Source organism: Pteronotus mesoamericanus, unplaced genomic scaffold (genome assembly GCF_021234165.1).
Source record: "Pteronotus mesoamericanus isolate MK-2021 breed Mesoamerican mustached bat unplaced genomic scaffold, CSHL_Meso_final contig_730, whole genome shotgun sequence".
NCBI classification, from domain to species: Eukaryota; Metazoa; Chordata; class Mammalia; order Chiroptera; family Mormoopidae; genus Pteronotus; species Pteronotus mesoamericanus.
Window position 1 is genome coordinate 904,941 of NW_026555246.1, and position 23,880 is coordinate 928,820.

Genomic DNA, 23,880 nt, shown 5'->3' on the forward strand with positions numbered 1-23,880 from the left:
TGAGGTCCTCCTTGCTCTCAAAGAATAATTTAGTGGAGAAAACATCCATGCAGACATGCACCAGTGATGAAAAATCTCAGTGGATGAGATAGGGCTGGGGAAGAGCTGAGTGTAAATTGCATGTGGTCTGTCTAGCTTGTAGGTCTTACATGAGTACTACATCTGGTGGAATGGAGGTATGGTTCTAATCTACTGACACAAGTATATAATTTCCACCTTAGTTTTGTGGTGGGAGCAGATATTGGAGAGATGAGTCTGTTTTAAGTTCCAAACTGGCATATGGCTGATACTTAAGTGTAGCCAAATGGGAAAACTTCAAAACTGTTATTAGGAAATGGACATTGGATTTTTGTTTCAATCTCCATTAAGGGGTTAAGGGGAATATTTTTTGACTTCAAATAAAATAGATCTTGACTTTCTTGCACTTCAAATTCTTACAAATGTTATACTTTGATATCTGACTAATCCCAAATGTTTCAAGTGCTCATATTTTTAACACAATTTGATTCTCACACTCATGTGTACCTCTTGGATCCTCTAACAGCATTTCACACCATTTCTTTTTCCCTTTGCATATTTATTTACAATTTTGAATCCCACTCCTATTGGTATTTGTAAGGTAAAAAAAAAAAATAAAAGAAAAAATTAGGGGGATTTTTTTTTTCTGCAGGATCTTGTATTTTCTTCTTTTGCTGATTGTCCCCTTGGTGCATGTTTTCCACACCTCTATCTTTTTGTCAACAGTCTCCTCCCCTGAAGCATTAGCTTCCCACTGAGGCCCACTCTCATCCTGCATATATTTAAAAAATCCACTGTGGTAAAATATTCATAACTTAAGATTTACCATTTTAACTATTTTAAGTGTATAACCTAGAGTACATTCACGATGTTGTGTACCACTCACCACAATCTGTTTGCAGACCGTTTTCATCATCTCCAGCAGGAAGGAATTCTGTGTCCATTCAGCAGGATGTCTCTACTTCCCCCTCCTCCAGACCCTGGTAACCTCTTTTCTACTTTCTGTCTCCATGAATTTGACTACTCTAGGTAGTTAACATAAATGGAATCCTACAGCATTTGTCCTTTCGTGTCTGGCTCATTTCACTGAACATAATGCTCTCCAATTTCACCCATGTTGTAGCATGTGTCAGGATTTCCTTCCTTTTTAAAGAGTGAATAATATTCCATTGTATATATAGACTACATTTTGTTTATCCATTTTTCCATCAATGGACATTTGGGTTGACTCCATCTTTGGCTATTGTAAATAACACTGTTATGAACACTGGTGGACTCCCTGCTTATCAATGACTGCCCTTATAATTTTTCCTTTTACAGAATGTCATATAAATGCAAGCATGCAGTATGTAGTGTGATTTCAGCTACTTTATCTTAGCGCAGTGCATTTAGATTCACCCACATTTTGTGTATAAATATTTTTTCCTTTTTATTGTTGAGTGGTATTCCATTATATGACTGTACAATGGTTTGTTTATCCATTCTCCATTTGAGGAACATTTGGGTTATTTCCAGTTTTCAGTGGTTATCAATAAACCTGCTACAAACATTTGCATACAGGTTTTCATGTGAACATTAGCTTTCATTTCTCTTGCGTAAATACCTAATCATGGGATTGCATAGTAGTATGAGAAGTGGGTATTTAATTTTATGAGACACTGCCAAACTTCTCCCACAGCATCTGCACAAGGGTTACAGTTTCACTGTGGGTTCCTCCACGTCCTCGCCAACACTTGTTTTCTTCCACTTTTTTCATAATAGCCATTCAAGTGGGTGTGACGAAGTGTCTCATTGTGGTTGATTTTCATTTCCCTAGTGACTAATGATGTTGAGCATCTTTTTATGTGCTTATCGGCCATTTGTATGTAATATTGGGAGAAATGTCTATTGAAATTCTTTGCCCATTTTTAATTGGATTATTTTATTGTTGAGTTGTAGGAATTGTTCATATATCCTGCATATACTTTTCAGCACTTACTTATATTTAGTTCTCTTATATCCCATACACTTTTGCATGTTTTTACACTTTTTATTTCTGGTGATGGTTTCATGTCAACTTTAGGAATACCACCGCCTCTTCTCTTTTCTCTTCCACACCTCTTATCGTTGTTTTAAAGGATATAGCGGGAGTTTTAGACGGATACCATCACCATTACCTTACCTACAAGAATTACCTGAAGAAACATTTTTGTTATCTACTTGAACAACAAACATATTACTTGTACCCTGTTTTTACTTCTTTTTATTCCAATAATATTCTTTAATACTTACTCTGTGCCATCTCCAAGAAATTGGCTGTGCCTAAAACAGAGCAACCCCTTGTCATGCCTGTGGCCATAGGTGTAAAAGCTGCCAGTTTTACTGCATGGATGCTGTATCCAGTGTGGACATTTTTTCAAGTAAAGTAGAGGGTCATTTTTTTAAAAAACAGTAAACTACATTAGAAAGAGAAATTTGATTTTGTAAGCCTGGAAGATAAATTTGAAGAGCTTTATCAGAAAACAGAGGAAAGGACAAAGAATTAAAATGAGATGATCAGAGATACAGAGTGAGGCACCCAGAATACCAGCTCGGCACGCTGCGAACGAAGAAAGCGGAAAAACGGGTCAAAGCCTTACTACTTTTGTGTGTGTCCCAGACAAAAATAATGGAAAAAACCAATTGCTAGATACAGGAAGTATATATAGAAATACTCAAAGATACAGGACAAGGCGGGGGGGGGGGGAAGATTTATAAAAACCAAAATAGAGAAATAAATGAACAAAGAAAGGTAGTCTATAGGAGAAGGACAGTCAGATTTCTCCTGAAAGCCAAGGGCAAGAGGCTGTGGCGTGGCTGAGAGGGCACGGATTGAAAACTAGGCAGTAGTAAGTAATGTGAAGAGGCGAGAGACGGCAAGACCACCAAAGGCCTTCAGGGAAGCAGTGGTATACACATGACCAATTAAGAAACAAGTTAAATGTAAATTCAATTAAAATTTAAATGATAAAACTCAAGGAAATTGCTAAAATTCATAGTTGAGAGATAAAATGAAATATAAAAGTATTGGAAAATAGTGGTCCTGGCCTGTTATTAAAATACTAAGTGGGACAGAAAGTAAAATAAATTTGCATTTTGTTTAATGTATAAAGGAAGTCAGAAGATAAGTTCATTCTTAATTTTTTATATTTTGAAAAACAGAACATAAAATATATTTTTAAAAATGTAATATAATTACCAGGGCTATTTAAAAAGAATAGATATACTTCATAGCTGAAAAGCATTATATTTCAAATATTCTGAACGTCTTCATTTTTTTCCATGGTTTGAATTTTTGGCTTTTTCAACCACTTATAACTTAGTTCCAACTGCTGTCTTTTTCTCAGATTACTGCAATTGCTTTCCAACTAGACTTGGTCTTTCCGCATCTGCCCTGACCCTTTAGTTTATACTCAGCACAGCAGTCAGAGCTGAGTATAACCATTTGAAAATGGAATTCAGAGCAGGTCTCTCCAATGCCCAGGGAATCGTTCTTGTCCGAGTAAAATCCAGTGGAAATGACTGACAAGAGGCTGCACGTTCTTCTAGTTCTCTTGCTGCTGATCTTCCCTCTTGCCGCTGAACTTCCCTCTTGCTCTCCTTCCTGCCTTAGTGTAACTGAGCAAAGCAGGACCCATGACCCCATAATTAGTGTTGGAGGAAACAAGTTTTTATTTACAAGGGTGAAACCTTAGGGGAGCTGAGAGGACTTCTGCCCAGAGCCCTGTTCTTCCACAAGACCCAGCACTTCCCTTGCTCTCCACCAAACTATAAAACAAAACTAAGCCCAATAGTTGCCCATATTCTTATCTTTGCTTAAACTGGCTGTGTAAACAGTTTTCCACTTCCTCTGGAAAGCACACTTGTGGATTTCAAAATTGCCATCCTCTCACAGCAGCTCTCCTTCAGGATCCGGGGTATGTTATCACCAGCCTCCATGTAATAGTCCAGGAAAACATGTACCATCTTACACTGGATCATGGTGGAGTCCAGGAAGGCACAAGTCCCAAGAAAGTGGCCTCTCTATGTCCCAAGTTCCAAGAGCCCAGATAAAGTCCGGGTCTGCAAGGCAGCAGGTCGACGTCTTGCAAGACAGAGACCTTGGTGACTCTGAAGTCAGCCACAGCAGGCACGATCAGAGCAGCAGCATGCCTCTTTCCTTGCTACTCCAGGCTTCATGGCAAAATCCTGAGTACAAAATGCATAGCTGCTACATCATTATAGGCAGCATGCTGACTCCTCCACTACAAACTACATAGTTGCTACTTCACTACTAGACACATGGCTGAATTCCCTTTTGGCTCATGGTTCCTTCCTTGTGGCTACTCCTCCTCCTTCCCTTGCCTCTCTCACTCCACCCACATGGCTCTCCCCCATGACAGACCAGGTCTCCTACAAACTGCCTAGTTGCTACATCATGGCTCTCTCTCCACTATACTCCGCCTACATGGTTCCTATCTCACTACCGGCAGCACGGCTGAATCTCTCTCGCTTGGCTGCCCTCTTCACTGCAGATCGGCACAGCTGCTACCTACTCTCTCAGCCCTCATTGCAGACCAGCTCTCCTCTCCCTGCCCACCCTTCATTTAAATCCTGACCTGGAGCTTCCTACATGACTCCTTATGTGGGTCCTCCCACAATGAGCTGCATTTGCCAGCTTCCCATATTGTTTACATTCTCTCCGCTGCCACTTTCAGTCAGGGCAAGAGTGACGCAGGGGGAACCACCTCCCTGGCTATGCCAGGAGTCAGGATACATTCTGAAAGTTGCGAACACCTTTTACTCCAACCATGGGCTGTGGAGAATTTTTTTGTGGGGGCTCTTGCTCTGCACCCCATTTCATTAGCAGAAGCCTTCTTGTGGTTCCTTGAGCAGACCAGGTGTGCTCCTGGCTCAGGCAGGGCATCTGATTTTCAGTCACCCAGAAAGCCTTCCCCTGGGTATTTAACTTGGCTTACTCCTCTTCTGCAGGTCTTTCTTCAAATGCCACCTTCTTAGTCAAATGTTTCTTCACTGAGGCAGTCCTCCCCGATCCCTGCCTGAGTTCCTGTTGTCCTTTCTTGTTCTTGTTAGCACTCATCACTATTTAAAAACATACCATTTATTGTTCTTGTCTATCACCTTCTCTCTTCCCCTAGGGGAAATTAATCTTCAAGAAGGCAGAGCTTTTGACAGTTGTGTTCACTGATGTAGTTCTAGCATCTAGAACAATGCCAGGTGCAGAGTAGGTGTGGAATATTAAGTTTTGTTGAATGATTGTGAATGAAAAGGGGGCTACGCAGCAGGCCTGACAAACTAAGGGGGCCACACGGCAGGCCCGACAGGCTCAGGGACCACAACAACCACACAGGGTGGTCTGATGATGAATTCCTAAGTGGGCAGGTCATGGTGGGCAGTCATGCCCCAGACCTACAGCTTCCTTAGCAAAGGTTCATTTTCACCTTGAGCGAGCCCTGCCCATTGTTCTCATGCATGTAGGATAAACATCACAGTAATTTTCTTTTCCAGACCCCTTTAAGGCACAGCTGCTGACACCCCATTATGAGACCAAGAAACTTCTCACATACCATTTCTATTTACTGTATATGTTAAATGTTAGCTATCCCGTGCTCACTAATGTAACAGAAGTATCTCTCCATTTTGCTTTTTTATCCAGTCCTAGAGATTTCCCTGCTTTGTTTTCTCCTGCCTTCTCAATCTACCACCAATAGGTTTTTTGTACCTTCCTTGAGTTTTCTTCTTTGATTCTAAACATGTATAATGAACTACAAAACTACTGTTCTCTGGAGCATTTCCTCAATCTGTTGAGATCTTGCTTCTATGTATGTCCTCAGTTTTTTGACTCAAATAAACTCATACAATTTTTCTATAGGTTTGGACATCCTTTTGTGGACAGAATGAGCAATGGAATCTTAAACAGCAGTGAAAAATGAATGAACTTCGCATGTATCAAGATACATGAATCTAGAGGTTTGTGTAGAACATATTAATCATAGAACATACAGCAGATTCTGTTTATATAAAGATCAAAACCTTGCAGAAGTGAACACTTATTTTATGTACATTTGAAGAACCCATCAAGCTAAGCAAGGGGATGCTTAACATAATTTAGAAAAATGAATAGGGAGCATTTGTGGACAGGGCTCCTAAAACTGGTCCGTTCCTTTTCAAAAGCAGTGTTTGGTAAGTGGGCATTTGTTTTATTACTCTTAACTGCGCCTCTTCATATATTATCCGTATAGTTGTGGGGTGGCTCAGGACATGGCCCCTCCAGGACCCCAGAGAACTGGTGGCTGCCTGGCCAGCAGCCATAAGGAGAGAGGAAAACAGGCTGTGTCTGGAGCCCCAGCCTTCTCAACACATTTTATCACAACCCTGCAGCATCTTCACGCGCCCCCTCCCTTCCCGCGCCTCCCTCCCTAACCTGATGGGGCACCTAGGCAGGAGGCAGCAGGCCTCTCTTGCCCACCCACCGCCCATTGTGCTCCCCTGTAATGTGCGTGATAAAAGGCACGTCCACCGCACGTCCACAGCTGCTGCTCCTCCAGGAATTTTTTTTTTTTTTTCAGAACATTACAAACACAAGTGTAGGGCAGCTCCCAGTTTGGAGCTTCTGTGTTACAATGATCCACATTAGAATCATTACAAACAATCATAAACTGGTGGGAGCTAGTTAGGTGCTGACCCTATCAACGGTGTCTAAATTCAGATTCTATTCTTTTGATTCATTTCCCCTGCCCAACGAAACAAGACTGTAGGTTGATTTTGGCAGCCAGCACGCGGAGGGGACGAGCCCCCGCACCCTCTGTGGGGTCAATACATGGCCCTTCCCCTCCCATGACTGAGGGCTGGTCAGAGGGTGTCTGGCCAGAAGGAATGTGCATTGTTTGGGAGTGGATTGTAACTCCTTCATCATCTTCTTTTGGGAGCGGCTTCTTGACCTTTTCCATCTGCAGGTCCACGCTGCGGTAATGGAGCTGCGGGCCGCACGTGGGTTTGTGCAACCTGGGCCCCTGCTGCCTTTGTCAGGGACCCCTCATGATGAGCCTCAGCCTGGAGGAGGTGCGGTCTCCGTTGCACCGACGCTTGGGCGCACTCCCCTGTACCGTGAGCAATAAATGGCATATCCACATCTGCTAGTCCTCCGGGTGGCTTTTCTCTGGAATATCATGAACACTTATGCAGCTCCCCAGTTTGGCGTAGGGGCTCCTGTGCCACACACTCCCTCGTACGTGGCTCCGACTCCCACGGCAGTCCCCATTCGCTCCGCAGGGACCGGAACCAAAGAGGTCGCCTCCCGGAAGTGGCTGCTTCGCGGTGCCCTCTGGGAAGCGTAGTCTTGGGCATGATGGGAGTCGTAGTTCCCCTGGGGTCTGTGGCGTTGCTGGAGCGCTAAGGCCTTTTCGGGCTCGTGGTGCAGGCTCCGCTGGGGCGCCCAGCTTTGGGCTGTAAAGCTCCCCTGCCTCCCCTGGGCTGCGGCGGTGTCAGCGCCCGCCTCCGTGTGAGTGGGGTGCGTGCAGGGGGAGAGGGCTGGGCCGGGGCAGCGGGGACACGCCGGGCGCCTGCGGTCAGAAGCCTGTCCGCCACCTGAGCTCGGTGCTCTGCGGGCAGGGAGTTGGGGCGCCCGAGTTGGCTGCGGGTGTGGGTCTTTTGTGGCTGCCTTTTGTGGGACTCCTAAGTGAAACAAACACAGTGTGGCTAATGCCTATGGAGAACTTAGCTTTGCCAGGCACTGTTCAAGCACCTTAGATCAGCGATTTTCACCTGGTGCGCCGCGAGAATTTTTAAAACATGCAACACCTGACTATTTAGTCAGAGGCACTGACTGCGCTTCCCTTAGAAGGTCAGATTAAAAAAAGGACAGCAGCCAACACAATAGCCTTCTGGTGTGAATGAATCAAAATTATACCTACTTTTTTGTCAGATTGGCAAAAAATATATATTATTGTGTGCTGCAGAATTTTAGTAACTAGTTTATTTGTGCTATGAGATGAAAAATAGCTGCCTTAGATGAAGTGACTCATTTCATCCTCCAATTACACATAGGTTGGCTGTACACTGCCTGCATTTTACAGATAAGGAAACCGAGGCAGGGTGGCCAGGCTATTTAACACATTGAATGGAGCCTTGGGCTCGGACCAGGATTCTCTTCCAGCCTCTAACACTTAACCACGCTCGCTTCTTTGGGCAGGCCAGCAAGCTCCCTACTTCTCAGTCTTTGACACCTGTAAAATGGAGTAGCAATACTTAGATTTTAGAGTTGTTTGGAGGACTAAAAATAATACATGAGAAGCACTCGAGACTACCGGCGTGGAGCAGGTGTGCCTCTGGCACCTGGGATTACGTGTACAGCAGCTGCCCTCCCGCTGAGGTGCGCCAGCCGAGGCTACACCCTTTGCCCAGCCTGTTGAGCTCTCGTGTTGGGTGCTGTGCCCCAAAAGCCCCCTGCAAACTCAGGCAGCCAGTGCAGGCAGCTGGGGCCAAGGCCCTTCCCTGATACTTGTCTGGCTGCTCCAGGTACCCCCTGGCCTTGGTCTTCCAAGCCGGGCTTGGGTATGGGAGGCTGAGGGCTGTTTGACTGCGGATGCTACAAGAGGAGACACCTGTGGGATCCGTGTTTCGGAGGGCCCCAGAGCAGCAATCTGGCCTGCATCTCCCGTGAGAGTGATGTTTTAACCATTTTCCCTTGGGTGGAGTATTTTAGGGTAGTCGCAGAGAGACAGACAGACACGCACACACGGACAGTGCGCAGGTTATGTTCTCCCTGTCCTGAGGTAGCACACAGCACTCCAAGCAGGCCACTCGGGAAGCCCCTGGCTCCCTCCTGCAGCCGAGAGGGAGGGAAATGTGGGCGGGCACCTTCATTGTGGTTTCTTCTGGAAGGAAAGGGCTCGGCAGAACACCCAGGGTAGGACCGGCTGGCCGTGTTTGAAAGGGGCAGCTGGAAAGTGCACGTCCTCTGTGGCTGTTAGTGCACGCATAGTTGAAAGCGATCTGAGGACTCCCGATGTCTGTGGGTAAGGCACAGTCTACTGATAGACCCTCGGTGGATGTTAAAGCATCACTTTACAGAAATTAAAAGTATGGTTCACATAGAGAGGCGGAGGGGTTGACAAATTGTCTTGGTGCTCCTTGGCTTGGTAAGCACACCTTTTTCCTTGCTTCGCACCATTTCTGTGGAACGGCTTTGTTGGGACCCGAGGGGCATTATGCTTGGCTGTAAGCCACCCCTTGGCACCAGAGTTCCTCATGACACCCTTTCCCTCTCCAGATCGACCCTGAAAACACTCTGCTCCCCTTCGGCAGGAAACTAAGGAAAGAATGGCCATGGATTTGCTGCCTGCGCAGGGGACAGTAAGTGAAGGTTGTCTTTTTCCTGAACTGCCTTCTGGGTTCGGAAATGGTGGGCATGCTTCCGTTCTCCGTCTAGGTAGTTTTATTTCCAGCGAGAACTGTGGAGAATCCAGAGCCTTGTAACTTTCTGCCAGTGTCCTGGACTTATCGCGGGGACTGCTGAGAAGTGTATGTCCTCTGTCCCAGGGCCACTTTTAACTCACCCATCACTTCATGGCCAAGGACCCTGGCAGCGCCGAACAGGAAGCGCTCGGTGAGGAGTATGAGCAGTCGGCAGGCTTGTCCTCATGGACGGTGTGGTCTCACTGGGGGCAGAGACTGGGAAGGGCCAAAGCTGCCTTCAACATTTATTGAGCACCGGCTATGTACAGGGTGCTATGCAGGGCACTGGGGATACAGAAAGGAAAGATGTTGTTTCTGTTTCTAAGGAGTTCATGGGGATGACTTTAGGAAGTGATTAAACATCCCAGATGAGGCAGAGACAAGATCCCTGAGTGGATCCCGAAGGTCCGGACTGGTTGGTGGGCATCCTGAAGGGCTTCCGCTTGGCTTGGGCTTAGAGGCTGGCTCTGGGGTGGGGGGCCGAGGGCTGGGCCTTTCCCAAAGGCTCTCCCTCTTTCTTAGGAGTTCCTTGTGCAGCTGTGATGTTAAATGGTCCACATGCCCTCTCAGCACCTGAGTGGAGCCTCCATCTCCTTCTCTGATCCTTTTTCCCTTTTTACTTTAGATTCCCTTCTTGGGTCCCTTTCTTGCTGCTTCCACTTTGAGATCGAGTTTCATGACTTTAGCCCTCACCTTTCTGAAGGTCTTTGCCAAATCTCTGTCTTCAGGCCTGAACTTTTCCCTAGAGAACCTGTCTGTCATTTGCAGGCTCTTGGTGAACATTTCCACTCGCAAGTCCCGCCTGTCTGCCAGCAACAGCCCACTTTCCTTCAGTGTGTTTTCTGCTCTGCCGCACCCAAAGGCCCTGGGAGTCACTGGTGCTTTTGCAAAAGGTGGTGGTAGCTCATAGCTTAAAAACGTGGACTGTGGGACTTTTTTCACGAGTTCACATCCAAGCTACAGATGTGACCTTGGGCAAGTGTTTTCTCTCTTTGTGCCTCAGTTCCCCCGCCCCTAGCATTTCCCCCCCACCCCCACTTTAGTTCATGTCCTTGGGTTGTACCTGTAAGTTCTTTGGCTTCTCAGTTTCCTACACTATTCTAAACCTCCCCCTGCCTATTTTGTGTCTAGCAGTCATGCTTCTTATTCCCTGCACCTTTTTCTCCATTCTCCCCCCACCTCCTCCCTGTTGATAACCTTCCATGTGATCTCAATTTCTGTGATTCTGTTCCTGTTCTAGTTTGCTCAGTTTTTGTTTATGTCTTTTAGGTTCAGTTGTTGATAGTTGTGAGTTTGTTGTCATTTTACTGTTCATAGTTTTTTATCTTCTTTTTCTTAGATAAGGCCCTTTAACATTTCATATAATAAGGGCTTGGTGATGATGAACTCCTTTAACTTGACCTTATCTGGGAAGCACTTTGTCTGCCCTTCCCTTCTAAATGAGGGCTTTGCTGGATAGATTAATCTTGGATGTAGGCCCTTACCTTTCATGACTTTGAATACTTCTTTCCAGCCCCTTCTTGCCTGTAAGGTTCCTTTTGGGAAATCAGCTGATAGTCTAATGGGAACTCCTTTGTAGGTAATTCTCTCCTTTCCTCTTGTTGCTTTTAAGATTCTCTCAATATCTTTAATCTTGGGTAACTTAATTATGATGTGTCTCGGTGTGTTCCTCTTTGGGTCCAACTTCTTTGGGACTCTCTGAGCTTCCTGGATCTCCAGGAAGCCTATTTCCTTCACCAGATTGGGGAAGTTTTCCTTCATTATTTGTTCACATAAGTTTTCAATTTCTTGCTCTTCCTCTTCTCCTTCTGGCGCCCCTATGATTCAGACGTTGGAGCGTTTAAAGTTGTCCCAGAGGTTTCTAACCTTCTCCTCATTTTTTGAATTCTCATTTCTTCATTATGTTCCAGGTGGATGTTTATTTCTTCCTTTTGTTCCACATCGTTGATGTGAGTCCTGGTTTCCTTCCCTTCACTATTGGTTCCCTGTATATTATTTTTTATTTCACTTTGTGTAGCCTTCATTTCTTCCTTCATTTTGTGACTGAGCTCAATCAATTCCGTGAGCATCCTGATTACCAGTGTTTTAAACGCTGCATCAGATAGGATGTCTATCTCCTGGTCGCTTAGTTCTTTTTCTGCACTTTTGATCTCTTCTTTCATTTGGGCCATGTTTGTCTGTCTCAGGCGCACCTGTGATGTTGTAAGGGGCAGAGCCTCAGGCATTCGCCAGGGCGGGGGCAACTCAGGCCGCTGCATTGTGGCGCTGTGTGCGCGGGGGACGGGTCAGAGAGAACAATGCTGCTTGCTCGGCTCTTGCCCCACTTTCCGCAAGTGGGTTGTGCCCTTTCAGGTGCTGATTCCTGGGAGGGTGGGCTTGTGTATGTTTTGGGACCTGGTGGGCCTCTCCAATGGACTCTCCTGTGGGGCTGAGAGTTTCTCCCACCGCTGCAGCCCCCAGAGGTTTACAGCCAGGGGTTTTGAAGCTTTAGTTTCTGGCACTGGAGCCCTGGGTTTCGTGGTCTGTCTCGCTCCCCTGTTGTTCCTCCTGGCTTATGCGGGCGAATGTGGGATCAGCTGTCCAGGTCCGCCAGCCGCCGCCTTGCTGCTTGTCCTCTCTCCCCTATCTCCGCCCCTCCCAGCAGTCTGGATGAGTTTCTTTCACTCCTTGGACTTCCATGCAGTTTGATTTTCTGGAATTTCGGTTATCTTTTGTGTTTAAATTGGTTGTTATCCTTCTTTTGGTAATGCGAGGAAGTGAAGTGTCTCTGCCTACGGCTCCATCTTGGCCGGATCTACCCTGTGGGGAAAAGACACATGGAAGTTGATGTTGATTGCTTAATAATCATACTGTGTTAACTACATGTTTTTTTGGCAGTAAATTGGTACTTGTTTTTGGTATTGTAACTTTTTAAAAATTTTTATTTAAGAACAGTTTTAGACTTAGAGAAAAATTGCAAAGATAAACCATAGTCACCATTTACTCTGCACCTGGTTTCCCCTGTTATTGCTCTGGCTGGGTGGTTCAGTTGGTTGGAGTGTCATCCCATACACCAAAAGGTTGTGGGTTCAATCCCTGGTCAGGGCACATACCTAGATTGCAGGTTTGGTACTTGGTTGGGGTGCGGATGGGAGGCAACTGATTGATATGATAGTTCTTTTTCACATCGATGTTTTTCTCTCTCTCCCCTTTTCTTTTCCTAAAATCAATAATCATATCCTTGGGTGAAGATTTTAAAAAGTACCTGAAACTTAAAAAAAATCACCGAATTTGCTAAACTTTTGGAACTGAACATGAGGAAATGTCCGTGAACCTTACAGGTAGATCAATAGTAATTGTCCTGGCTGAAGAATAGCGATGAAAAAGAGCTTCAGTTATAAGTAAAACAATGTTAAAGGTCTAATATGCATGTAATTGGAGTTCAAGGAGAGTAGCAAGAGAATGGGGCAAAACACGGAAAGGAAATAATGGCCAGAATTTTCTCAAATTTGGTAAAAAAAAAATCGAAGCAAACCCATATTTACAGATTTATGATACTCACTGAACCTCAAGCAGAATAAATACAAAGAAAACCACAGGTCAGCACATTATTGACCGACGCTGTGCAACAGAAATATAATGTGAACCATGAATGCAAGTCATCTGCGTAGTTTAAAGCTTACTAGGTGTCACATTAAAAAATAAACAGAAGCAGACACATTTACTTTAATAGTATGTTTTATTAAACCCAGTATATCTAAAATGTTATTTTTAACATGTAATTAATATAAAATTATTATTGAGATATATGTGTGTATACTTTTTCTAGTAAATTATCTGGTATGTATTTTACACATCAGAATTCAGACTGGCCACATTTCAAGTACTCAGTGACCATTTGTGGCTAGTGCCCGCCATACTGGGCAGAACAGTCTTAGACACGCACTGAAAACTCCAGACTGAAAGCAGACAGAAGAAAGAAAGTCACATCCCATACAGTGAGTCTATATTTGAATGCCCATTGGCTCCTCATCAGAACAGCAGTCACCAGAAGACAGTGGCCAGAATTCTATAGCCACAGAAAATACTCTTCAAGGATGAACGTGAAACAAGACCATTTTCAGATAAACGAAAATGAAGCCGATTATCCTCAGCCTGCCTGTACTACAGGATGCACCAAAGGACGTTCTTCAAGCTGAGGGGAGATAATGCAAATGGGAACTCTAGGCTTAGGAAGGGAATGAAGATCATTTAAAATGGTGGCTATTTGGATACATAGAAAATACTTTGTCCTCTCAATTTCTTTGAAAAGCATGTGATTTTTTAAAGCAAAAATATGGTGTCGCATCATGGAGTTTGCAGTGTATGGGCTCTAGTGGACATGGCAGGTTCATTTATATCTGGACTGGGAAAGCTCTGCTCTGTCTCTGCGCTCCTGGATGACTTTTTTGACTCCTGGTCAAGGTAAGAGCAGTGACAATACTGTTTAAGGTACAGCTGCCCCTGGCCATACCCAGGGCCATTGGCTTCACTGATGGCTCGCCGCTGACCTCCATGGTTTGACAAGCCTTGCTCGATCCGCCCCCAGCCCCCGCTGGGGTTTTTCCGTGGAGGCCTCTCAGACCGTGATTTCTCATGCAGGCCCAGACACAGCACAGCCTGCGTGTGCAGTTAAGGGACGGTGCGCGGGGTGTCTCTTCTCTCCGCGGCTCCCCTGCGCGCCCCCCGCCTGCTGCGCCGTGCCCTTGGCCTCCCCAGAATGTGCTCGGTGAGCCCTGCCGGCGGTCTTGACTGGGAAGGCGCGACGAGGACATGAAGGGGGCACTTGCATTCTAGGTGAACCCGTATATTAGCGCTAAATAGACTATAAAGAATTACGAATGTGTATTATAATTCTCAGAGAAACCACTAAAAAACGCAAAGAGTATAATTGAAAAGTCAACACATAAATTAAAATGGAATCTAAAAATATTCAAAACAAGCACACATGCGCTATAAAAAAATGGAAGGGTGTGAAGTAATGAGTGAAAGATTGCTTTTCTGTCCTCTTTGCAAGCGTCAGCAATTCCTCAGGGTGATGGTTTGCTGAATTCCTCAGGCGTTTTTGTCTGCCCCCATGCGTACACAGATGAAGAATTGGTAACAGCAGTTGATTGTTGCGCAGCTTGCTTTTTCATATGACTCCAGCAATAGGTCTAGGGCAAATTCTGACCTCAGGCATACAAAACTAATTTATTCTATAAAATGGCTGTATAACATTTGTACCATAATTTACTTATCCATCCCCTTATTGATGCCTGTCTTCAGTGTTCACCATTTTCTGTAATTTTTCACCATTGTATTAGCTTCCTATGGCTACTGGAGCAAATGAACACAAACTCAGTGGCTTAAAACAACCTAAATTGATTACCTGTGCTATCCTGGAAGCCAGGGGTCTGAAATCAGCTTCTCCGGGCCGGATCAGGCTCTTCGCAGGACTGGTCCCCTCTGGAGGCTCGGGGCGCCCGCGTCCCGGCCTTGTCGCCGCCCTCCCGTGGCCGTCTGTGCGCCTTGGCTTGAGGCCCTCAGCGCGTCTGCGAAGGGCATGGCTCCTGTCTCTGCCTCTGTCCTCATGTCCTCCTCCTCTGCTCACTCTGGCTTTCTTGGGTCCTTCTAACAGGGACCGTGGTGATTACAGTCTCCGCATCTCAAAATCTGTAATTTAAACAGCTCTTCCTAGGCTCTCTGTCACGAATGTAACGTTTGCAGTTTCATTACTCAGCTGGTCACCGCCATGAACTTAGAAGTGATGTTTCAGTGAACACCTTGAACAAATCTCTCTGCGTAGTTGTGATTATTTCTTGTAGTAAAATTCTAGAAGTAGATTGCAAGGTCAAAATTATGTACCTATCACATTTTGATAGATTCTCAATGAAATACCCGCCAAAGCGTCTCACGGGTTCCCACTCCCTCCAGCTCTTCCCTGCGAGGGCTGCTGCCGCCCCGCCTCTCTGCTTTCCACACTTGGGGGTTCAGACTGGAGCTCTCTCGGGACTTACTTTTTCAGCAGTTCCCTCTTGCACCTACAGTGTCTGGCACAGGCCTTTGTTTTCATTTTTTGTATTTTAAAAAATTTTTGTAGTCAATGGAAACCCATCTGACAACAGAGACCTGTCTCCCTGGATTGCGGTCTGAGCTCCCCACTCTCTAACAGTGCTTTGGGAAGGTGCCTGAACCTTTCTGAACTATTTCTTCACCTGGAAAATACTTTAATCATGTGTCTTTCTCAGAGGATTGCTGTGAAACTAGATACTCTTACAAAGCTCCTATCACAGTCCCCAAAATATAAGTGTTTAACAAGTATTGGGTGGTATTCCTTATGTCTCAGGTTCCTTTGTTTCTGTTCTCCTGGCCACACTTTCCCGTTTCCCAGCATTGCTCTAAAGATATTGATTTTTCTTTAATTTAACTTGGATTTGAGTGGGAGGGAGGAAGTCAATACGTGTGCTTAATTACTCTGAGAGATCCAGGATGGATTCCAGCCTTGGCCTCCCGCCAGCCCCACCCCCGCCCCACTCTCGTGTGCCTTTGCTCCCACTGGGAACTCAAGTAAATATTTGTTTAATAGATGGTGCGTGGCTCCCACAGGAACCCATGTGGGTGGTATGAAGACTTGGAATCCTGAGAGTTTTCGGAATTGCTGCTCAGCCCAGTGTCACCTTCTTACCGAGTCTTCCAGTGGAGAAGCTGGTCCTGGGCGAGCAGAAAGGGCTTTGCCATTACAGGAGTCCGTGACGTTCGGGGACGTGGCCGTGCTCTTCAGCCAGGACGAGTGGCTGTGCCTGGGCCCTGCGCAGAGAACCTTGTACCGGGAGGTGATGCTGGAGAACTACCACAGCCTGGCGTCCCTGGGTAAGGCCCTGCCATGTCCTGGGCTCTCTGGGGAAGGAGATTTTCTCAGGAAAATCTGCTGGGGAGACCTTAGGGCCCTGATCTGTTTCAGTCTGCAGTTTCCACCGCATCGCACCCCTGGGAAGGTGCGTCTCTCAGCGTTGACCGTGCCCTTTTGCCGTGATGCCCTTCATGCTGTTCTTGTCTCCTTCCTGTGCCTTCCTTCTGCTCCACCCCCCAACCCAGGTTCCCTCCTACTCCGTGACAGATTCTGGAAAACACTGGATCCCGTCTCAGAGGCAACCGGCCAGGCCCTGTGCTGTTTCTGAGCTGAGACCCACCTCCTGCCCCAGCCGCACGGCCCCGGCCCCCAGCAGCTGTGCCCCGGGCTCTGCCCCGGCCTCTGCCCCTGTGCGAGGTCTGGGCTTACTCGTCGTGCCCTTTGTTCAAACTCCGTCTCCTTCCTCATGAGCAGGGACTGCGTCTCCCATGCCAGAGGTGATCTGCCTGTTGCAGCAAGGAAAAGATCCCTGCCCAGTGGACGGAGTAGTTCCTCCAGACCCTTGGCGAGGTGAGTGGGTGCTTGGCAAGTGGGCTCAGGGGGTCTTCCTACATGAGCAGGTCGGGGGAGGAGGGGCAGGGCTCTGGCAACGCCTGGGAACAGTGAGCCTGGCTGAGCTGGTCAGGGCCGTCACGGAGGCCTTGTCTTGACATCTCCTCCGCTCTTGGCCCCTGTCCATTGCTTGCCTCCCTCACTTCTCCATTTTTGGCCTCTTGCTCTTTCTTCATAGTTTCTTTTCCATCTACATTTGCATGGATTCGACAGATTTTAAATACATTTCACCTGTTGCCATCCATGTTTTCAGTTCTTTATCATCTTCTTTCACTTCTTTCAACAACCACATATGTCAAATGCCCTCTGTCACCGGCTTCTCAACATTTTCCTGTTGTTGTTTGGAGACCAGCGATCATCTCTCACTGTTAGGCTCACCCAGCTGTCACGGGCGCAGCTGCTGCAGCCCTCCAGGCCAGGGGTCGGCACAGTTTTGCTGTAAGCAGCCAGGTAGCACGCGTTTTGGTTTTGGGGGCCCGGTGGTCTCTGGTGTGGCCGTTTAACCCTGTGGTCACACTGCAGGGGCAGCCGGAGGCAGGCGCTCCAGGGACATGGCGTCTGCCACCTGCTGGGCCAGCCCAGGTGGACCTTGTGGTCTTTATCATAACACTGTATGTTGCTAGAGTAGAAGGGTCACTTACAGGTGATCAAATTTAGATACTACTTCTTATGTCTGAAGCAACAGCATTAGAGATTTCATTATTTATTTATTTTAAAAAAGATTTTATTTATTTATTTTAGAGAGAGGGAAGGGAGAGAGAAAGAGAGGGAGAGAAACATCGTGTGACAGAAACATCGATCGGTCACCTCTCACACACTTCCCGACTGGGGCCAAACCCACAACCCAGGCATGTGCCCTGACAGGGAATCGAACCAGTGACCTTTTTGCTTTGCGGGACAATGCCCCAAACCCTGAGCCACACCAGTCAGGTCTAGAAATTTTAACATACTTCAATTACCGAGCTAAAAAGCTGGATGCAGTGACATAAATCTGTGTCACCAGTGCCATTCTATTCACCATGTGACATAGGTTTGCAATAATTTGCTTCTATCTTTGTGTCTGAAATCTATGACTCTTGCCTTCATTGACATCAGGTGTTTTTTCCTTTTTTTTGCTCACTTTCTCAACAGATACTTTTCATCTTTATTAAAATACAGTTTTCTCCCAGCAACGACTTAGTAGATAGTGCAGGGTAGCATACAGATCGTGGTTTTAATTTAGACATTTCTAATTTCAGCTTACCCCACCCGCCGCCACAGGCCTTATGAACTGTGGGAACAGTGTTCACTCTGGCTGAGCCGTGTTTTTTTAGCCACCGTCCATGCCACCAGCAGAGTGGTGTTTTTGAAACATAGGTGTTAATCCCAGATCTTAAGAGACTTCATTGTTTCCCCATTATCCATGGAGTAAAGTAAATCCTTAGTGTGACATGAAAACCTACTTCAGAATCTGTCCCGCTTTCCTTCTCAGTCTCATCAGTGGCCGCTTTAACGTCACCGCCACCGCCATGTTCTGGGCAAGCCCGCACGTGCACTAACATTTGTGGGTTATTCCTTCGGCTTGAATTGCCTCTTCCTTCCATCTTGCCCACCGCAAAACTGCTTATCCTTCAAGATCCACGCGACTGCCTAAAATGCCACCCTTTATATGTAGGTTTGCTTTATCTTTTCTACTTCCCATTCAGCTTTCATTTTCATTCGTTTGCATCGACGTAGCACTTTCTATGTACCTTGGACATACCCATTACAGTATTTATGGTAATGAATTATCATTATAATTTATTTTCCTAGTTATGTTACACATATTGAAGGAATGCTGTGCCTCTAGCCTCTAATGTAATGCAGTTATTAAAATTTTTTTAAATGTAATTGCATTCCCTGCATGATCAGCTCAGTGCCGATGAGGCCTAAAATCCAGTTCTCTGACCAGCCAAACCCCTCAAGCTATTCTTCCTTGGACTCAAGCTGCCTACTAAAATGACCCCTTTTTTCCCTTACTAAAATGACCCTGCCTGAAAACCTACAACACCTTCTATTATCTGTATTACTGTTCTCGATTCCTTGGTCATTTGTTCCAGAACTCTGGGTGTGCCCTCGTCCTGCTTAACAACATTTTAAACTCATTCTGACTTGGATTTCTTCTTCAGTCAATAAGTCTTCCCTAAATAGGTTTATTTCCTCTAACCCACAACCAAAAGATTCCTACAGAGAGTTCAACCATCTGGTTGCAGCTTATTAGAATAAATGAATATGTCTATTTCTTCTCCTGCTCAAACAGAAACAGGGAAGGAGAGTATGAAAAAACTTATTTTTCCATTCACAAGGGATAGATTGTTGCACATGGCTGATGTACTCTCTATTTTTTCTCTTCTTTATAATTAGCATCTTGAACTTAGGTCAGATAGCATCAACGCAGTCATGCTTCAGGGCTGTTGTAAGTTTTAAAACCTGAACTTCCTCTTTTAACAGACTTTTTTTCTTTTCACAGACTGGTATGAAATCATTCACATACAAAATCACAAAATTTAAGAAAAATATTGCACATACTTTTAAAATTCTTGTGTATAGAATTTCAGTGAAAGCGTGGGGGGAAATGTAATAAAAGCAACATGTGAGTAGAAAGGAGAAAATATTAAAGACAGGTTATGTGCCTCATGCCTAGCATGCTCAGAGTAGGAAGTAAAGATACACTGAAGTATCCCATAGAATTCAGTGTGAGCTGGTCACTTCCTGTGTCCTCATACTTTTCTGCTCAACCAGTTCTGTGTCTATCTTTACTTCTCTCAAGTTGTGATCTCTTCATCTTCAGTGTTAATCTGTCTAGTGTATTCTCCCACACCTCTCCTTAACCTATTAACCTCTCTTTCCATTCCATCCTGTTTTTCTCCAGATTCAAGTCCATATTTGAGATCAGATGGTATGAAACCTCTCTGAATGTATTATTGCTGATGTTAGTGTCCCACCAATGCATGTTAACCTCTTCCAACAGAGGCGGCATTAATTCTTCTAATTCATTCCAGATTTCAAGACTTGGCCTGAAATAGAAGCATTGCCTCCCCGACAGGACATTTTTGTAAAAGAAACATCTCAGGGAATAATAAAGAAAAAATCCACTAAGTTTGGTTATTGGGGCATCAAGTTTGAAGAAGTTTTGGAATTTGAGAGCAGAGCAGGACAAGAACAACAGAAGAAACCTTTTAGGCAAATGGTAGCCTCACACAAGAAAACCATCTGTAGTGATAGAAACCACATTAGTCTTGAATTAGAGAAAGGCTTATTTATAAATACAGTTCTCGTTACACAACAAAGTGCTCCTATAGAAAGGACACCTAATATATATTATACTTTTGGGAAAGATTTTAAACAGGATTTTGATACAGTGAAATGCTCCCAAATTTATTCTGGAGAAAAACCTCATATTTGTAACGCTTGTGGGAAAAGCTTCAGTCAGAGTCTTCATCTTACTGAACACCAGAGAATTCATACCAGTGAGCAATACAACAAATGTAATGAGTGTGGGAAAAATTTCAGCCATAGATCATCCCTTCTTGTCCACCAGAGAATTCATACTGGAGAGAAACCATACAAATGTAATGAATGTGAGAAAGCATTTAGCAGCAGTTCAACTCTTATCAAACATCTGAGAGTGCACACTGGAGAGAAACCCTATCAGTGTAAGGAGTGCAGTAAAGCCTTTAGCCAGCGCTCAACCCTTACTGTACATCAGAGAATCCATACTGGAGAGAAACTCTATAAATGTGGTGACTGCGAGAAGGCCTTCAGCTGTAGAGGAAAACTTTATAGACATCAAAGAATCCATACAGGTGAGAAACCCTATAAATGTCATGAATGTGGGAAAGGCTACAGCAAGCTTACTTATCTGGCGAAACATCAGAGGCTTCATACTGGGGAACAACTGTGTAAATGTTTGGAATGTGGGAGAACTTTCACCTGCATCTCAACTCTTGTTGAACATCAGCAAATTCATACTGGACAGAAGCCCTATCAGTGTAATGAATGTGGGAAAACCTTCAACCAGTATTCATCCTTTAATGAACATCGTAAAATTCATACTGGGGAGAAACTTTATACATGTGGAGAATGTGGGAAAGCCTTTGGGTGCATATCCAACCTTTATAGGCACCAGAGAACTCACACTGGAGAGAAGCCCTATCAGTGTGGACAGTGTGGGAAATCTTTCAGCCAATATTCAATCCTAACTGAACATGAGAGAATTCATACCAGAGAGAAACTCTATAAATGTGTGGAATGTGGGAAAGCCTACAGTTATAGATCAAACCTATGTAGACACAAAAAAGTTCACACTAAAGAAAAAGTCTAAATGGAAGGAATATGGGGTCAGAGATTTATTAGAGGAGGTAAGCCCTGTGGAGTTTTAATTTGCCTTTCAAATACTTTAAGACTTCTCACTGGAAAATAATAAGGAGAATAATAAATAAGGCACAGCCTCCTGATAGAGTAAGGCTTTTTACTTCTCCAGGAGAAAAAAATACCAGTTACTACTAAGTAATGATAAAATTTATCAATGAAACTATGAAAAGCACTGACCTGTCAAATTTTATAAGCACTAAACTCTGTTTGCAAAAACAAGTTTTTAAATTCATAGAAAAATGTAAAAGCCAAACAAAAAAAATGAAAATAATGGAATGCAAATTTTGTTTCTTTAGACTTTACTCCCTTTTTAAGAGTAAGCTTCAACATGAACTGTCTTTTAAAAACAGTCATTTGGCCCTGGCTGGTGTGGCTCAGTGGATTGAGTGTTGGCCTGCAAACCAAAGGGTCACAGGTTTGATTCCCAGTCAGGGCACATGCCTGGGTTTCAGGTCATGTCCCCAGTAGGGGGCACATGCGAGGCAGACACACACTGATGTTTCTCTCCCTCTCTCCCTTCCCCTCTGTCTAAAAATAAAAAATTCTTAAAAAAAAGTCAATTGGTTATTAATGTAAGTGTGGGACCTTATTTTTTAAAATGGCAGGGAGACATAGGGTATGTTCTTTATCATGAAGAGAAGTAAAGCTAAAAAGAAACTCTTTATAATAAAATTTTCCTATGGAAATTAATAAATTGCTTTACCAGCAAGTTTTACACACACACAGAGAAGTCAAACAACCTCTCACAACACCACCAGTGGTACATGATACAGATGGATTCCTAGTACACTCACCTAGCAGGGGAAGCCTGTACTACAAGGGGCCAAGCCTCTAGAAGATAATCTCATTTTTTTGGTGGGGTCTTCATACACACACACACACACACACACACACACACACACACACTGTTAAAGTAACCAGCCAGCCATGTATTATGAAAAATAGAGGCTTATTGAAGAAGATGCAAGAAAGATTGTACATGGGACAATGATACCTCAGTCCCCTTTAAAGTAGGCACCTTGGGGCCTCACAGTTCTCCGTCACCATCAGCTGCCCCGTTGTATTTTCCTGAATCTCATCGATGATTGGAAATCTCTTCCCTTTCAAAGGTGATTTTAGTTTTGGGAAAAGCCAGAAGTTGCAGGGTAGCAAATCGGGCCTGTAGGGGAGCTGAGTCACCTGGGTGATTTGATGTTTTGCCAAAGAATTTTGCATGAGCTGTGATGCATGGGCAGGCATGTTGTGATGAAGCTGCCAATCATGCAGATGATTCAGAAGGTGAAGGCACACCAGTTGCCCATTGCTGCGGCCTTCTGAATCATCTGAATAGTTTCTGTGAAAGAATGTTTGAGCCTAATGCAACATTTGATGCACATTTGTTGCTGTACTCGTTCAATCAGTTTGAATGTGACAGCCACACAGCATACATGCTCACTCAATGGTGTCTACCACTCCGACTGACTAGTACAGTGAAGTCATCATTGTTCATGCACATGTATTCCAGGCCCCTCTCCTTGGCTGCCAGGCTACACTGATATTGCACAAACCATTCTCGTTACATTAACAGTGGCTGGACTTTGCTCAGACTGCATGTGTGCGCGCACGCACACACACACACAGAGTTTTGGAATATATATTTTTCCAAAAGTCTGATGGTTTTAAAAATGTTTTATTAGAATTTAGTTTTGAAAGTTAAAATTTTGTGCAAATGGACTCTCTCCATTTCCTTTTTTACATTGTTTCTAAATTTGATGGGGTTCTGCATTACTTTATAGAACCCTTTACAGCCCCATAAAAGGCAGAGTAAAATGAGGAAGGGGCAGAGACTCATGTGAATCCTCTCATCAGTTACAAAGGTTTATATTTGCAGAATCTGAGGATTCATCTGGTAGATCACTAGAGGGAGGAGAGATTTTAATTTAGTTTATTTGTACCCTTTCATTTTACTAATGAAACATTGAGCTATTGGGCAGAGCCAAGACTAATCTAGGTCTTCCACTCTGGTTTTCTGTGGTAATTATAGGTTCATTTCCTACCTCACGTCCCAAGACTACTTTGTTTTGTAAACTGGTCAGGCATAATTGTAATTTAAACAGTTTTATTTTTATATTTGATGTGTTTCCTCTCACTTTAATCTTAATAATTGACTTAAAATCATGTTGATCCTTCTTATGTGCCTTTAATTATACATGCCTTTATAATAACTGTACATAAATCCTGAAACCCAACTGAGATCCAGATAGTGAAATTGCTTTCGGGGGGTTTCACATTCCAGATTTTGTTTTTGTTCCATATCTTTCAGAAATTCTTTTTTTTATCCTCATCTTGAAGACATGCTTATTGGTTTTAGAGAGGGGACAGGAGGGAGAAGGGGAGAGAAACATTGACTGATTGCTTCTTGTACTGGCCAGGGACTGAATCTGCAACCCAGGCATGTGCCCCTACCAGAAATCGAAACCACAACCTTTTGGTTTATGAAACAATGCTCCAACCAACCAAGCCACAGCAACCATGGCTTTCAGAAATTCTTTTGT

General features: G+C 44.5%; 1 protein-coding gene across 1 annotated transcript; it reads left to right on the forward strand.

Annotated features, from left to right (window-relative positions):
* The first annotated feature begins 7,394 nt into the window (after window positions 1–7,394).
* On the forward strand, window positions 7,395–21,355 carry ZNF354C (zinc finger protein 354C). Its single transcript, XM_054583345.1, has 5 exons — window positions 7,395–7,537; window positions 9,308–9,390; window positions 16,236–16,362; window positions 16,817–16,912; window positions 19,975–21,355. The coding sequence occupies exons 2-5, from the start codon at window positions 9,358–9,360 to the stop codon at window positions 21,294–21,296; spliced, it is 1,578 nt and encodes a 525-aa protein (XP_054439320.1). The 5' UTR covers window positions 7,395–7,537; window positions 9,308–9,357; the 3' UTR covers window positions 21,297–21,355.
* Window positions 21,356–23,880: the final 2,525 nt, after the last annotated feature.

Excerpts from the sequence above, each read along its gene's own strand:
- ZNF354C (XM_054583345.1), top strand. The coding sequence starts at position 9,358 with ATGGCCATGGATTTGCTGCCTGCGCAGGGGACA. Across the intron at positions 9,391-16,235 it reads TGCTGCCTGCGCAGGGGACA|GAGTCCGTGACGTTCGGGGA; the intron begins GTAAGTGAAGGT and ends TTGCCATTACAG. Across the intron at positions 16,363-16,816 it reads CCACAGCCTGGCGTCCCTGG|GGACTGCGTCTCCCATGCCA; the intron begins GTAAGGCCCTGC and ends CCTCATGAGCAG.